The 16996-nt window shown below is 37.8% G+C and overlaps 1 protein-coding gene across 1 annotated transcript in view; it reads right to left on the minus strand.

The window, feature by feature from the left end:
- ARHGEF10 (Rho guanine nucleotide exchange factor 10) overlaps positions 1-16996 on the minus strand; it is an 86700-nt gene that overhangs the window by 23963 nt on the left and 45741 nt on the right. The window contains exons 18-24 of the mRNA XM_075707736.1: positions 14121-14236; positions 12335-12462; positions 11743-11843; positions 10368-10489; positions 6188-6274; positions 4609-4832; positions 3295-3452 (exon numbers count right to left, since the gene is read on the minus strand). Coding sequence (XP_075563851.1) covers positions 3295-3452; positions 4609-4832; positions 6188-6274; positions 10368-10489; positions 11743-11843; positions 12335-12462; positions 14121-14236 — 936 coding nt within the window. The remainder of the gene's footprint in view (positions 1-3294; positions 3453-4608; positions 4833-6187; positions 6275-10367; positions 10490-11742; positions 11844-12334; positions 12463-14120; positions 14237-16996) is intronic.

The following is a 16996-nucleotide window of genomic DNA, read 5'->3' on the forward strand; positions in this document are numbered from 1 at the left end:
CTATATTATACAAAGATTGTGATTTCCCTTTCCTAAGATACTTTTGTGAATGGAAGTCAAACACGCGCTGACCTTTTTTGCTATTACATCACTCAGAAAACACATCTGCTGGGCCGTCTGCAAACATCACAACAGGGTTTTGTTATGTTTTTTAAACAAAGACAATACAATGTACTTTTTCCTTAACCTCATCTAGATGTGTTTTGCCTGGAAATATTCCTAATAATTCAGCCCGAGACAAACACTAAACACACAATATTTCAGACCAAACTGTGCAGAAGTTAACAGCACTGTAAACAAGTTCCCAGCACACAAGGTGTCAGAAACTTTACAATCTGCATCACTACCATTCCCATACATAACACCATTTAATGCATTAGCTGTTTCACAGTTCCCCAAACTAGTCTTCTTTCCCACATAAAATTAAGGATTATTGAGGATAATTATCGGGGCTCCTATTTTTAGGATTAACATATTAGCTGACCTACATCCTAAGCTTTCCATGACATTTTCACAGATCACCATGTTAGCCCACATTTAAGAACTGAGTAGATTTTATGATGACTTCACTGACTTTGCTTTTAATTTATGTTCAAATACATTCAGGCTTAAGTACTTTTTAACTCGTAAGTGAAAAAACATGGATACAGAGTTGTCTCAGTAAAACATGACTACCCTTCATAAAAGAAGAAATCTCACTGTGCACCTTCAACTCTCCCACTAACATGGCATGTGTTCCTCAGTTTACTACACACACTTCTTAGTTTCCATTTTAAATTACTTCAAGACAAGACTTTCTGCAGCCAGAGAGCACCGTGGATGCTGTCGATCTGACAAAGTTCTCTTGTGAAGAAAGTCAGAAGAGAGCACTTGCTGTTTGTAAACAAGCTGGATATTTATATGCATTGAGCCATCTGAAAACAACAGAAGAAATTAGACCTATTTGGGTACCGAAAACTGAATGACAGAAGTCGTGGGTCTTTGACTACATACATAAAGGCATCGAGCTTCAGTGACTGAATTGATCCACTACACCTTCTGCCCAGAGAGGAAGACACAAGGATCACAGCTCTAATAGAGACTGGGAGGTGGATTTTCATCCTAGAAGACAGATTACCCCTTTTCATTCATGGAGTCCCACAACAGGCTACACAACCATTTTACCCGTGCATCCCATAGCATTTGTCCTTCTCAAGCTTCAAATCAAGATGCCTTGTAATGCAGCGATTGTGTTTCACGTTCACTTTTAAATCTTTCCTTAATTTCCTTTATGCTGACAGACCAAATCCCAAGTTGAAGTGCACGGCTGGAAAGTAACCCCCTCTGTAGAACAGAAGGTGACCTTGATGAATTGCACAAAGCTCTTCAGAGGCTGCATTCCCCCTCCCTCTGGTTTCACCACTTGGATTCCTTTGTTTGGTAAAATAGGTCAGTGCTCATAAAAACACCCCTTCAGGGCTGACTGCCTCACATGACCACAGCAGCCAGCTATAAGGAATACAAATGCTAACATGGGAGCAGCTGATTCACACAAATTTCATGAGGCACAGAGAACTAACACACACAGACCAAACTGTAAGGGAAGGGACTATGAGATGAGTCAGAAAAAACATGAATGCGTATTTCCCGTCTCAGAGCCTCAGCAATCCTGAAATAGACTGCGACAGGTTCTATGAATACCTAGCTGCACAAAACTGGTGTCTTCAGAGGAAGATAAACACGGGACACTATGATCCTGGTCAATACAACATAACCTCCTGCTCATAACATAATTCAGTCTGGTTAACAGCTCTGTCTCACCCTTAACATCCCCTGTAGATATGCAACCCATGCATCCTTTCTTACCTATACTGCCAAGGATGCCACTTGTGGTTTTGAAGTGGTCTTTTCTAAAAGAAGTTGAGTGACAGCAATTGCAGTCTTGAAACAGCCTGAATACACCAATCCCTTTCAGAGAAGATGACAGATTCACGTTACTACCCCACCCAGGTACATACAGAAACTGCAACATCAAAAATTATGTTATGAGACTAGGATCAAGGTGTCACTCCTGTACATCCAAAACAATGGAAAATTTGCTATTGATTGGTAAAAAATCCAAAACAAAGCATGAAGGGAACTGAACTCTAACATCTGGCTTCAGATCAGAGGAGACGGCTCAACAGGAAACCCACTGGGCTGAAGGTGACAACTGGTGAAAGGAAATCTCTTTCCCAACTTTTTTCAGATTCTTCGTTGCTTGGAAAAAAAAAAACAAAACAAACCACGCATCCTGCACCTTTCCCAAACTAAGTCTTCATATGATCTAACACTGGACATATAATTTGTTCCAAGATTCAACATACTGAGCTTGACTCCTCAGTTAGAGACTGGCAGGATTTAGCAGCTGAGGTACAGCACCACACAAATGCAACTGCACTGTTTACAGGGCCCACCTCATTAAAGAAGTATTGTTATGCAGTTCACGCTAACAAGGTACACCAGATCTCTGCTGGCTCTGCACTTTGCAAGGTTAGGTGTCTCTGTGCTAACATCTCACTTAAAAACTCAGGTTTCAAACTCTGTGTGAAGCCTCACTGATTTTTAACTGAATTAACTATATATGTTATGTATGCATAACAGTACGCAGTGCTGCAGGAAAGTTAGTGAGATGTACTGGAAGTACACAGACAAGCACCCAAGACAGCTTTGGAGAAGACAGTTCTGGTTCAGAAGTATTACCTGGGATCCTCCTTTACTCAAATTATTTTAGCCAATTACTTAGCTAGAGACAAAACAACTAACTGTGATGCTAATGGACAAAGGAGTCCTACTGTGAAATACATGAGCTGCCCTCACAGGAAAGACTTCTCCTATCTGTACAGTAAAAACGGAGTTGTCATTTCAAATGAGATATACAGGAATCTCTACCAATAGGGAATTTTTGTCTTTCATAAACACCAATACTGGGTAGCTGAGTGGAATTAGCATTGTGCTGTGTAAAATAGAGTATACTGCCTGTTACCACATAAACTTCTGGACTCTTGTAACACTGATGACCTTAGGGTTTAAGCTAAGGGGCACAAATCCGTTTTCACATGTATTGTATGGTAAAAGTGGGAACAATATCAAAGTTTCTACCACCCTTCAAAAAGAGTAAACAAGTCTTTTCAGAAGTACTGAAAAGTGTAGTAGCCTTAGTTCAGCACTTTTACAGAGAATTTTTGGAAAATGTAATAGTGGAAAACTACTTCTGCCAAAATATACTGACATGTGGGTTCCTCAGGATGTTATCAAATCATATCACTACATTACCTTCTGCTTTTGTGTAGATTGAGATGTTTCCATTTACTAAGCCAGCAAACAAGTACTGAGACATATATGTTAAGCTCATAACAGTTGATTTTTCAGGAGTGAAGAAGTGCTGAAGTCGAATTTTCTTTGAGCCTTGGCAACTTTTGTAAATAGAAATGCTATAAAAAGAAGCAAGAAAAAACAAACCTGTGAAATTACGTTTCATTTAGTTCTTATTAGAATATGCACAAAAGAGGTTTAGAATAAAATACTGGGGTGGGGGGTGAGATTTTCTCCTTCCATTCATAGGAAGGTGAGTATGGAAAGGAGTATCTTGACCCTCCAAAATGTCTATGTAGACAATTTGCAATTACTTAACATTGACATATGACAACACTTTTCATATTATCTTGTCTGGAGAAACATTTATTCAACAAAGAGACATAATAAAAATTCTGCTCAAAGTCCTTATTATGAGTCTATCCAAAACTTTCCATTAGTTTAAAAAAAAGATATGGATTAAGTATTACATGGAGAACTAGGGAAAAGAGAAGAAAAGACTACCAGACATCAATTACACTTAAAATTCCCACCATTCCTACAGATTATTACCATGGGTATGTTAGGAATATTGCATAGTTAAATCTGGAATTAATTGCACTTCACAAGCAAAGAAAATCAGTACAATTAGATGTTGGAATTTCTGGAAACATAGCATTTTCCTTCATTTATAGCAGTTAGAAACACCTTCAAAAAAATCACATGTAGTTACATACTTATGCCCTCACTAGCTATAACAAGATCAGTTTGCTTATTGACCTATACGTTTAGAAAATGTAGCTTTGTTCTTCAATATAAATCAAGTGATGACTCAGTAAGGTCATCAGTTGAAACAGAGCAAAATAATTCATGTCAATAGTAAACAGCAATATTATTTATTCAATGACAAATCTGGCACAATATCACAGTGTAGAAAGCTAATGGGTTCCTCATTAACACTTCTGTCATTCTGAAAATTTTCCAATACCTAAAGACTGTGTTGTAACATTACAAAAGTAGTATTTATATTTTTCAGACATGAGGTATGATGAATTAATTCTTTCAGCAAAAATACGCATTATTTTAGTTTCAAATACTATACAGTGTATTTTTTAATCATGTAGAGTGTATTTTTTCCTTGATTTAGGTGGAAAGGATAAGTTGAGGTGACTGGGATATCACATGCATACTTTTTTAAAAAGGAAAAATTTTCTTGGAAGTATCTCACACAATTTTGCTATACAATAGTAAACCTAATGAATAAATCATACACAGAACACTAAAAATGAGAATCACCTTCCTTCTTCCATGCCAAGGCAAATAGTAGGCACATTCGAAGCTTTTCCAAGAACATTTTCAGAGTCGAGAGCCTTATTTTGCTCTTTCAGTTTCTCCTCCTCTGGTATGTAGACCATGCAGAGAATCCGTGATTCCACATTGAAGCACTCAATAACCTTGGGGCTGGAACTTTGAAATGAGACTATTGCAATCTGGCCCATCTGATTAGTACAACTGCCAATCTGAATTGGAAAGACGAAAGGAAAAAAAAAAAGACCAAGACTGACATCTGTCTCCAGGAAGATCAGCATTAACAAGAAGGAACAACTGCAATGTTAATTGAAGACTGCATCCCAAGTTATATGTGTGAATGAGTTTGCATGCATTAAGACATAAACAAGGAAATCATTCCGCACAAATACAAGATATTTCAAACATTATATATAAAAAATTCTCTTGTATACTCACAAAAACAGTTCTTTCTTTTTTGAAAGGAGGAGTATTATGGCCTATTCTGATGTCTGACTCATATGTATATACATAATGTAATGCAATAACAATAAATACCTGTGTAATATATTATTTTAATAACCAGTGTTCTAAGTTATCTCAGATTCTCTTAAAACAGGTAATACAGCTGAGGCCTGTCCTTTGCACAGTAAAAAGTCTACAAATAAATGTTCTGTCCCAACATAAAGAGGGATTATTAATATAATTCCTTTTGTTAACTTGCTGATACAGGATCCTAAACTTCTCCCTGATCCAGAACTAAGTATCATCAATATGTCCACAAATCTGTACATTTTAGGGATCTGGGAAGATTAACAAAAAAAAAATTCTGCCAAAGCAGCAGTACATGTTTTTACATAGTAACTCTTTATGCTTATATGAAATGAAAAAAACACAGCACAGAGAAAGAAAGAACATTTTGTGGCAGTAGAAAGATTTTATTGGCATATATTTGTGATGACTGTTTACAAATAGTGAAGACAAAAAGAAATTATACAGGCCACCTTGAAAAAAGCCACTGACAAAAGCTATTTCTACCTTCTACTTTTAATTCATAAGGGTTCCCTTAAAATTTCAGTATTGTAGTAACAAGAAGAGCTACTGAAATCATTAGCTTTTTTTTTTTTAAAAAAAAAGTACTGGCTATCTCACTTTGCTGGAATATCTGCATTTTTGGGGTCATAACAATATGCCAGAATAGGGGGGGTTTCCTACGTACAGACTTAAACAGATTATTTATGGCTAAAACACTTGTAAAATATGGAAATGGACAATAGGACAGTGTGAGCTCATCTGAGCTTTAGCAGCTCTCATTATAAATTAGCATGTAACTCACTTCTAAATGTGCTCAGCACTTTGGAATTTGTTCTGTCCCACACTAACACCCTACAGAGAACAGCAAATGGACATGGACATGGACAAAATTACTAGCTATGCTTTATAGAAGTCCATCTTACAACACACAAACAAAAGAGAAAAAAAACCAACCCAAAATTTATTTTAGGTCCATATGTTGCTGAGAGTCACAAAAAACAATGCATAGAAACAGGAGACAACCCCCTTTTTAGCTCTTAAAGATTATGCTTACCCAAAGAAAACCATGTTCCATGGCACAGGAATCTGACTCCGTTTCGCCAGAGAGGTACGGTTCAGGATTATAAGCGGCACATTCAATCTTCAAACAAAGGAAAAGAGAGCAGTTACCACATTAAAAAGATATGCCTGTTTCTGCCTAATTTAGTCTGCAATTAGCTAAAGCATTTAAGTATATCAAAGAATCACAGAAGCAAGAAGTCAGTTTAGTCTGTCCAGCTTCCCACGGGCAGGGTCAGCTGCACACCTGTTGCTCCCGACACATTCTTATCTACTCTTACAGACCTTAAAAGCCAAAGACTACAGATTCTCTAGCAGATTTGCTCAAATGCTTCATGACCTTTATTAAGTTTTTCCAAATACCCAACCTAACGTCATCCTTGCTGTAATCATTAGTCTGTTACTTCTCATCTCAGCCACCAGGTACTTCCCTTCTGCAGTGTCCTTGCAATGCTGACGTATGTCATGACCCTGCCTGAGTCTCCTCTTCATTAGGCTAAATGAACATTATCACTTAATTAATTAAATTTAAAAATTTTAAAGAGGATTGATTTTTTTTATCCCTTTTTTTAAAATTCTTGATTATCACCACTTTTCTAACTGGCATCTCTCCAGCAGATATATCAGCTTCATGTATTTGAGAGTGCAGAACTTTCTCATCTGAAGATGCTATTCTAGCAGAGCTGTTAGCAGCACTACATCCTGATTACCTCTTTTGAAGCCTGTTTGTACATATGCCATTGATTCTTCACTCTTTGTAACAATATTACATTCTTAACCAATCCTCAGCTTGCTGGTCTACTAAAAATTACTTTTACAGACCTTCTACTCAACCACCTCTTCAAACCGTACTTGTGAAGCTCTTTATTTCTGCCTGAGCATACCATGTGTCCTAGTGACTGTCATCCCTTTTTCCCTTTTTGCCCCTCAAATTATTTATCCAGGTGTTTTAGTCACTTTGAATGCTAATGCTGCCATCCATAATACTCCTACTCCCTCCCAACTTCATGTCAACATGTTACTGTCAGTAAATTAGTAACCATACTCATGATTTTTATCATGCAAGCCGTTTAAGAAAAACCTGAAAGCTACACCAGACTCAAGATCTATATTTAAGTACACCCCAACTCTGAAAATCATTCAAGCACCAAAGCTCTGAAAACAGGCATTTTTATGAGCAGTCATGAATTTCTATTTTCCCTAATTTCCCTAATACCCATGGCAGAGCTCCCTAAAGCTTATGTAAACACTTTAAAATATATACAAGCAATTAATAACTGTGTAGAGAACAAAAAGGTTTCTGAAGAGGTGTGATACTACATTGTTAAACAAGAGACTCTATAATTCACACTAATGTTCTTGTCTCAGACAACGTCACTGCAATTATGTTGCAGTACTAGAGACAATTTGGTTAGTATTAACTTAAACAACTTCACCATAACCTGGCAACATCACCTCCCAACAGAGATTTATTAAAAAAAAAAACCAAAAACCACCAAGCAGGCGTAAGTTAGAGTTCTAAATTCCCAGTTTACTTCATTTTAAAAAGTGCAAAGAATTTCACAAATCTCTCTGAAGTCAGCAGGCATCACCAAATGATTAGAAGCAGTGAAAATAATGTTATGTATTCACCAAAGCAATTCACTATAAGGATAAAAGATGGAAACCACTAGAAGAGAAAAAGAAAAAAAAAAAGAGCAAAAAAAGAGCTATCCATGCCAGTCTTAGCATGTCTCATTTAACACATGCTGAAGCTATCTACTCGTAGCGGTGATTTACAGTAGCTGTGACAGCTAAATACATCACTAGTGGAAGAAAAGACAGCCTGCATGCTGGGTATTTCTTGGGCTGCTTGTTACATCTCTGTGTTACTCTGCATCTCAGTCAAAACTGATGATGTTTTCCCATAGTTAAACCCTGGTAGTTTAGCTCTGAATCTTGACAGAAGCCCTTTGCCTGGGGTGTAAACTTGCTCTGATAGAAGTTGTTACAGGCTCCCTACACTACTGGGCAGCCTGAGCAGCATGCAGAGAGGTAACAAGGAGGATCAGCCAAGTGAAGGGTCTCTTCCAACCTGTCCTGGTTTCAGCTGAGATAGAGTTAATTTTCTTCCTAGTAGCAGGCATAGTGCTGCGGTTTGGATTTAGTAGGAGAAGAATGTTGATAACACGCTGATGGTTTTAGTTGTTGCTGAGTACTGCTTATGCTAGTCAAGGACTTTTCAGCTTCCCATGCTCTGCCAGGTGCACAAGAAACTGGGAGGGGGCACAGCCAGAATAGTTGATCCAAACTGACCAAAGGGCTATTCCATACCATATGACGTCATGCTCAGTCTATAAACTGGGGGTGGTTGGCCGGGGAGGAGCGATCGCTGCTCAGGAAGCGTCTGGGTATCGGTCGGCGGGTGGTGAGCAATTGCATTGTGCATCACTTGCTTTGTATATTATTATTACTATTATTATTATATTGTTATTATTATTATTTTACTTTATTTTATTTCAATTATTAAACTGTTCTTATCTCAACCCAGGAGTGTTTCTCACTCTTACTCCTCTGATTCTCTCCCCCATCCCATCAGGGTAGGGAGAGTGAGCGAGCGGCTGCGTGGTGCTGAGTTGCTGGCTGGGGCTAAACCACAACACAACCCCAAGATGTGGCCTGACACCCAAACTGCAGCTGAGGCTGCAGAAAACCACCAATTATAGTCAGGTGATCTTTTCCAGTAATATCGAGGACTTAGGAGCATCAGGCATGACAGCTGGGCTTACACCCACGTTATCTTTCAGAGCTGCAAAACTGACAAAGTTGACCCAGAGCCCAGGCAAATACTGCCACACACCGTATTCTCCTGAGGTGACCAAGACAGAGACTATCACCCAGCTGTATGGGCAACAGAGTTTCCTTTCCTTTCAAAACAAGCAGATCCTGTTGTTACTCGATTACAGGAGTTGAGCCTGGGCCTTCAAGGCTCCTTGCGTGGACCTACAGGACTTACAAATGCATAGGCTCTAAGGAAACATAAATATTTTAAGTTTCTGAAAAAAATTAAATTAGCTTGGTTATTTCACCAGTCGTGACTTTAGAAAGTGTTCAATATAGACAAAGCTGACTGTTTAATAAGACAAGAATGACTATGGTTGTATGGGACACGAGAGACTTTCAGTAGACCTTGGCAGCTGTAAACTGCAGCTCTGCCCTGAAAACCAGTATCGTAGGAATGGCTTGATTTAACACTGTTACACATTTCAAATGCACTTCCAGCTAGCAATTATTTTCCCCTAACATCCAGGCCTGTGTACTCACACTTGAAGTGAAGCTGCCAGCTGAACTTCCCTCCTGTGTAAGCTGTCGTAGCAACAAGGGTCTGCACACTTATGCTTTAAGCAGTACCCATGCAATGATGTTAATTTAACACTGGGATTCTGGCCACACATACACAATTTTATTTCCATCGGTGTTTTTTGCACAAGCCTAACTGACTGATGGTCAGCAAGAAATCCTGTCAATGCATAGGAAAAAACATTATCCAGCACCCTTCTCTTCCATTTATTGGTCTGGACATGGTGTACTTACTTTCATCATTACAGCCAACGGTCAAATAAGACTTCAAACTGACATACTACTTTAGGAAATGAACCATTAAGACAATTTCTGTATCACTGTTCAGAACAGAACTACATTTTATAGAAGACCCCATAAAACTGAATTTTAAAAATTATTTAAAAACTATTGCTCTCTGTGTACTAATGAAAATCAGAAATTTGAGGAGGATTCAACATAGTTACACCAATACAGGACAGCTATCATGGAGATCAGATTCCTGCACTTTGTAATCTGCAGGTTACTTTGGAGTCTCAAACAAGCACTTGGAAACCTCAAGACCAATTCAAAATTCCCAGGAGTTCTGTCTTCATTGAGTGATGAGCTTACATCTGAAAGTGAATGTCATACTATATAAAAGGAAACACTGTTCCTTAGTGCCTCAAAGATTGCAGTATGTTGCACTCCTGTGACCCTCTTGGACCTTCCATTGCTACTGGTCTTACATCAAGGTAGTAACTCAAGAGAACTAATAGATGTGAACTCATAGATGTATTTACAATATGGTATTCTTTAGCAGTTATATCACACAAGAAAAAAAACCAACTGTAATCTCATATAAAAATTCTGTTCACCTTAAACTCCTGTTGCTTGGCCATCATCACTGGCATGTGTCTAACAAGGAGAGGATGTTTCTCCTTTTTAATTTGATTCCCATCATCTTCTACACAGAACCAGCCTAACAGGTTATCCTCCGCTGTAATGGAAAGAACAAACAACAAACATCCCACAATGCTTTCACTGAATAATCACTCACACCTCTCTGCAGGAATAGAAAAGAATTCTGTTAGGATTGGTTAATACCGATCAGGCTGTTCTTATGCCATATATGCATAAATGACAACGTAAAACTATGAGCAAAAATTCAATATAGTAGATTATATACATATTGATAATGCAAAAAACCAATGCCTTATACTAGCAAAATGTTAAGGGTGTTCTTTTAATGATCTTGTCAGTAGGTTATTACAAGAGGAAAAGGCACATCAAACCTATCCTCAGACTCTAGGAACCCTGTTTTGCAAATAGCATTTCCCTGCCTGTATAAGTGACATCACTACCAACTACTGCTTATCGTAATTATAAAGATCCTCTTCATGGAATGATGGAGACATCCATTCTCTCTTCTTTTGTTTTTGTTAGTTTGCCTGCCTTCAGTGAGATGCCATAAAAGCACTGTATTTTGATGATGTGCTGGTGAAACTTGCTTTCTAGCATGTGCATATCCTCAATGTTTCTCAACTTAGGCATTCAAAATCCCAGTATTTTTGGAAATCTATACCTGTGCAAACACAGGAGACTAATAACATCACAGGACAGCACATTCTTTATTGCTCCCACTTAGAACATATTTGTTCATGATAACCCCGCCAGTGCAGACAACAGATTTATGTTTAAACCCCCCCCCCCCCGCAAAAAAAAACTTGACTTTTATATATCCAACTATAGAAATATTGTATTATATTAAAACTACACCCGTAAGTTTATTTCATGGTCAGAAAGCTAAACAAATGAACCCAAAAGCTTTACTGATATTTCCTAGCTAAAATCATTCTGAGGTAAAACTGAGAAATTTGAACCTGAAGTTCAAAGTTTAAGAAGTTCCTAAGATCTGAAGAAGTAAGTTTATAATGGAATAACTTTCTCACCTGTCTGTCCTGTAGTGTATCTTATTCTTGTTGATTTAGATACAACAATTAGTAGTGATTACCACAGACTTCATTAAAATACTGTAGAAATTATATTCCTTCATAATGAAACCCTCATCTTACCTATAACGTCATTACTTTGTAGTGATACACAATCACTATTTACTGTGTTGCAATTTTAACATCTGCAGGTAAGTTTTTCAGAAAAAAAAATCATTTTCTAAAAAATAAAAATAAAAAATTACACTGTACATTGAGAGTTATCTTAACTTGATAGGAAATTTAAGCAACTAAGAATTACCAAGGGCTAGTTTAGCCATTTGTAAATTGTTGATCCAAGCCTGTTTGATGGCAGGGGTAAATGTATTGAACACAGCTGTAAAGAAAGTGGGCCGCCCAGACCTGCAAGACAAAAAAAAAAAAAAAAACCCCACTCTATACATTGAGTATGAGATACAGTCAAGGCTAGAAACGTTGAGCAAGATGAGATTTCCTTATTTTCTAATACTTAGACAAAGACACAGCTCCGATATAAGCATGCAGGCTGTGATATGCCATACACCCATCTTCCTACACTTTACATGAAATGGTATGAGAAGAACACCCTCCTTGGTGAAAGAGTGTAACAGTGGCTGTTCCCTATTAGCTGTCACTGCCACAGTTCCTCTCTTGCTTCTTGCATCTGGAACACAGGGTTGAGGAACAGGAGAAAAATGACAACGCTGCCCTGGAACATGCAAGTTCCCAGCAATGTGGCATGAGAGCAGAAGTCAGAGGCTAACTAAGGAGAAAGAAGAGGGGGAAGAGCTACAGATTCCCCAATCCTCCCTGGTACATCTCTGCCTAACACATAAGCCCATTTAGAAAGTTTTGTAATCAAGATTACTACTGACTTGTCCTGTTTTCCTGGGAGTTGCAGCTGAATTCTACAGCGATCTGCCGCTCTGATTTCATCTTCTTTTTTCAAAATCAGTTTTTGTAAACCTGAGGTCCAGTCATGGGCTACAGATTGGTTTAAGTTCTGAAAAATTAAAAAAGCTAAGATTCAACGCCAGCCTACTGGCATATTTCCAACAGGCTAACAAAGGGATCTCTGCATATAGGAAACAATTCCTGGCACCTGGGCCTCATTTAGTCCACATCTTAATCAAGGATAATTTAGCCATATTTGTAAACACATTTCAAAAAATAAACTGAAAAAATTTGCTAACATTTTATCTGATGATTTAATCTCACATTGCTGAGTTTGATGATACACAAATGACATTCCCAAGCATTTGTCAGATTAAGAAATGTAAATTTGCATCAGGTGTGCACACAACCCTTTTACTTCATTTCAATGAGTAGTTACACAGAACACACAAATTCTGTTTCTAAAGAAAATCTCATGAAAATGTCAACAAATCATACTGCCAGTATGTTTTTGTTCAGATCTTTGAGCCAAAATGTTTACAGAGCCATCATGAAAGCTGTCTGTGTGGTTGGAATCTGTTTAAGATGCTGAAACAGTAACCCTCTGCAAGCTGAGTGTTTGGTCACAGATGGTAAAAGCACACCTGAGTGACACTTAAAGCATCAATAGTAACGAGTATTCATACACAAAAGTACACTAATTTTCCACAGTGAGAGTTTTATGAAAATTGAAGCCTTTTTCAAAAACAGAGAAGCTGACCTCATTCCTCAGCTAACCTGTTCTAATTATCTTACACATCTATACCTGGAAATACTGACTGAATTGTAAGTTTTCAAAATGTAGTTGGCTCTGGCAGTACAGGCAGAAAGGTTTTGTATATGTTAATGGGTGAATGTCTTATGGTATCTGTGCTATACATATTCCCAATAATGCAGCTGAAATTCACCTTCAAATACTTGTGAAATTTTGTCTAAAAGTACTGTTTCCATAAACTTCCTTCACAGTACATATTTTCACAAAACGTTATGTTTTATTTAATGCCCTTGACTCTGAAGGCAAGCTATCCCAATAGAAACTCAGCTTTCATATACATATTCACATGCACACATACGTATTTACAGCCTATGGTGGCAGGGAGGAGTTAAAAATTGGGCCTAAGCATACATAAAGCATATAAAACCAAAGTCAAAAAAGGAATTTTTTTTAAGTCTTAAAACCGTGGAGAACTCATTCTGAAATTCAGTGTTAAAGTACTACATCTGGTTGCCAGAATATAAACTAAATAAAATGGATGTGAACAAAGCAAAAGCAAATTATTCCTCTGAAAATCCTTTTATATTTTTGTGATCTGCACTCAGTCTTAAGTACAGCTCCCCCTGAAAGCCAAGATTATGAGCTCGGATGGGCATCAAGAGCTTCCTCCAAACAACCATCCTCCTACTACCTTGTCTAACTGCAAGAATCCCATTTCTTAAAATCAAAATGTAATCCTGTTTCCATATAATCTTATCAGCTACTGAGCAAATGCAGACACTTGCAGTATCCACCTACGCTTAAAAACAATAAAGAAAAAGAAGATTAGAAACACAGCTGTAATCTACTTATAACGCTAAACAGTTAACAGTAAATGAATTACTAGAGGTAAAAATTATTAAGGTCTTTACAGAGAGAACTAAAGAATGTCTTGCACAGATCCTAGGGAAAGACAATTATGCTACTTTGCAACAGGAACATATTTGAAAAATAAATCCAGCTTTGTTTATTACCTGATAGTTTCCTTTAAGGCTGCCTATTAATTGACTAATTTGACCAACTACATTCAAGTCATGTAAAAGGTTCTGCAGATCATGGTACAGTTGCCCTGGTCCCATATAGAGCTTGTCTAAAATGAATAAAAACATAAGGTTATATATAATAAAAAGATGTAATTCTCAGCTGAAGGAGGAAAGCATGAAAAAGATAATAATATTAACATATATCACTATTTCTTAATACTGTGAAAATTAAGCTTATCAAAATTGGTGACACTCTATTGTAAAAACAACTAATGCACCAATGTGCAGCTAGGGTCTTCATTACTTCTCAAAGTCAGAGTGATTTATTTATACATGTATCATCAATATTTCACTTTGCTGCTCCAGGTGCTTTTAATGTCCCTGCAGACAGATAACTGTGAAATGCATGCCAGGAAATTATAGGTAGTAGTATGTTCACATATTAGCTTTGCACGTACAGACGTTACCACAGGCATTTCCTTTTAGGTCACCTTATCATTGCCTTCTATAGTTACAATTACGACTCAAGTTTGTTCATCTAGTATGACGGAGAGCATTATGTGTAGTTTTAAGAAGCACGCACTAGAACTGTCACAAATACCGAAGCTTCACTGGCCCCAAAACCTCTTGCTGACATGGAAGTTTTGCTTAGCACCAAACAGCAGATTTGCTGCTGCACCTTAATTTAAAAATCCTTCCTGAAGGTTGCTTTTGGTCACGTGACAAAACCAATATATTTATTTGTAGCCTTCACTATGGTGGTTTAAAACTCAAAATTTGTATAATTGATTTCAAGACAGTTCTGGATCACACATCCGCATCCTGACTCTAACACGAGCCTGAAATTTCACCGAACCACTTGAAATTTTATTGCAATCATGGTTAAGGGAAAAAAGGATCCGCACTGAGATCAGCAACAAATCTTAACAGCAGCAGAAATATTTTGCGCTAACCATCAATAAGTACATATGTTTAAAAGATAATACTCAGAAAAATATTCTGATTACTAGGATAAGCTGTCTATTTAAATGTACAAAGCTTGCAGAACCCCGCTAATACACTCCGACTCCCAGACATGATGTTAGGAGCAGGATGCCTATGTAATTCTTGTGGAAAGAACACTCTCCCTCTCCCCTAAAAAAACCCATCCCGACTCATACAGAGTCAGCATGCTTCCTTTTGGCTGAATGACAGGAACTGAGCTGGATTATCCTTCCAGGAAACCCTCCAGATTATTTAGCTCACGCAGTGTAGTATCCAAACTACAGAACCTTCATCCTTACCGCAAACTTTGGAAGCTAGTCTGCAGGCAGCAAACTCTCTTGGAGCAGAAGGATTTCAGCCCTGTGCTAGCAAGAACACGATCTAAATATAATGCTGGCTACCCGCTCTGCAGACAGATCAGGAGCACGGACACGAGCCATGCCACCTGGTCTGGCTGCCAGGGCAGATCGGTGCTGGACACAGCGCAGCTGCCAGCCGAGACACCGCTAGCACCTCCGTTCCCTAAGTCTGCTACAGGGACCAGTGTATAAGCCAAAATGCAACAAACCAAACACAAAGCTATCAATATAGGATAAGCCAGAATAAACACCAAAAATAGACATGCATGAGACAAGTCTTAAATCATCAGTATATTTTCAGTTATGTATCAAAATAACTGTATTTTCTAAACACATTTTCCTATTTGGAGGCATCATACAGATTGAGGCCATCACTGGATGTTTTCCTTTAATGCAATTCACTATGTTAAGCTAGGAGTCGGCCTTAAACCTTGAAGAGTACAAAATTTCAAGGCTCAAGGAAAATGTTAAGGGTTATTTTATCTCTGAATTCTCCACTGCAGGAAAATGCAACATAAGCCTGAGATATTACACATTCCCATGAAATTTCAAATTTTTCTCTTGCCTTTAAATCTTCTGGTAAATCGAATCAATGAAAGGATTTCTGTGTATTGCCCTTGAGCACTAAACAGGGGAATGACTGCACTTACTACCATTTACCCAGCCAGAGAATAGATGCAACTTTCATCCACCCTGCTCTGCCTGTTCTGAATGTTAATTAAAAGAACAATCTAGCCTTTCTTACCCTTAAAAAACAAATCAGTCTGTAAGAAAAGATCATTACACTTATCGTATACAATGGAATGACTGCAAAGTAGACCTAAGAGGAAGAGTTTTGAGATTATGGTCAGCAGAGGATGTTTGCAGATTTGTTTAAAAAAATGTTATTCTGGAACTGCAGACTACATGCTTTCATTAAGCTTCATTTTCAGTTTCTTCAAATACTTGTAAAATCAACATCTGAAAGTTGTAAGTGCTTCTCTCCTTGTATCCCTCTTCTGCTAGCTTACACCTTTTTTCTTACTAACGTCTACACTTATTTTTAAGTTTTAAAAGCCAGGATCACTCTTCGCAGCTTCATAAAGACAGAGTTACCAGACATTTTATTTTACTATTGAAAGCAGGTGAGAGAATGGACACTAACCTGCAACACATAACAGCAAGTATTCAGACAACCTTTAGATGCTGCAGGATTTTATGCCATAGTCTTCAACTGAGGCCATAAAGAAAGCTTTAACTGCTTACACAGATGGACTTGCCCTGTACGTGAAGAGAGCTGTCCTCTTACAATCCTCTTCCTGGAGTTTCAAATGCTCTTACAAACATCCTTGTTCCAGCTTTGGGAATAAGGCATAAATCTTGAATTTCATTCAGTAATTGTCACCTGAGTCTATTTTGTCTGCACCATGCATATTTTATAAGCTTTTAATAAGTCAAGATAAAAAGGATGCAATAGGAGTGTCAAAGCAAATAAACTAACCTGGCATCTGAAATTTTGTCACACAGAAAAACCAAATGGAAGTC

Source organism: Pelecanus crispus, chromosome 3, assembly GCF_030463565.1.
Source record: "Pelecanus crispus isolate bPelCri1 chromosome 3, bPelCri1.pri, whole genome shotgun sequence".
NCBI lineage: Eukaryota > Metazoa > Chordata > Aves > Pelecaniformes > Pelecanidae > Pelecanus > Pelecanus crispus.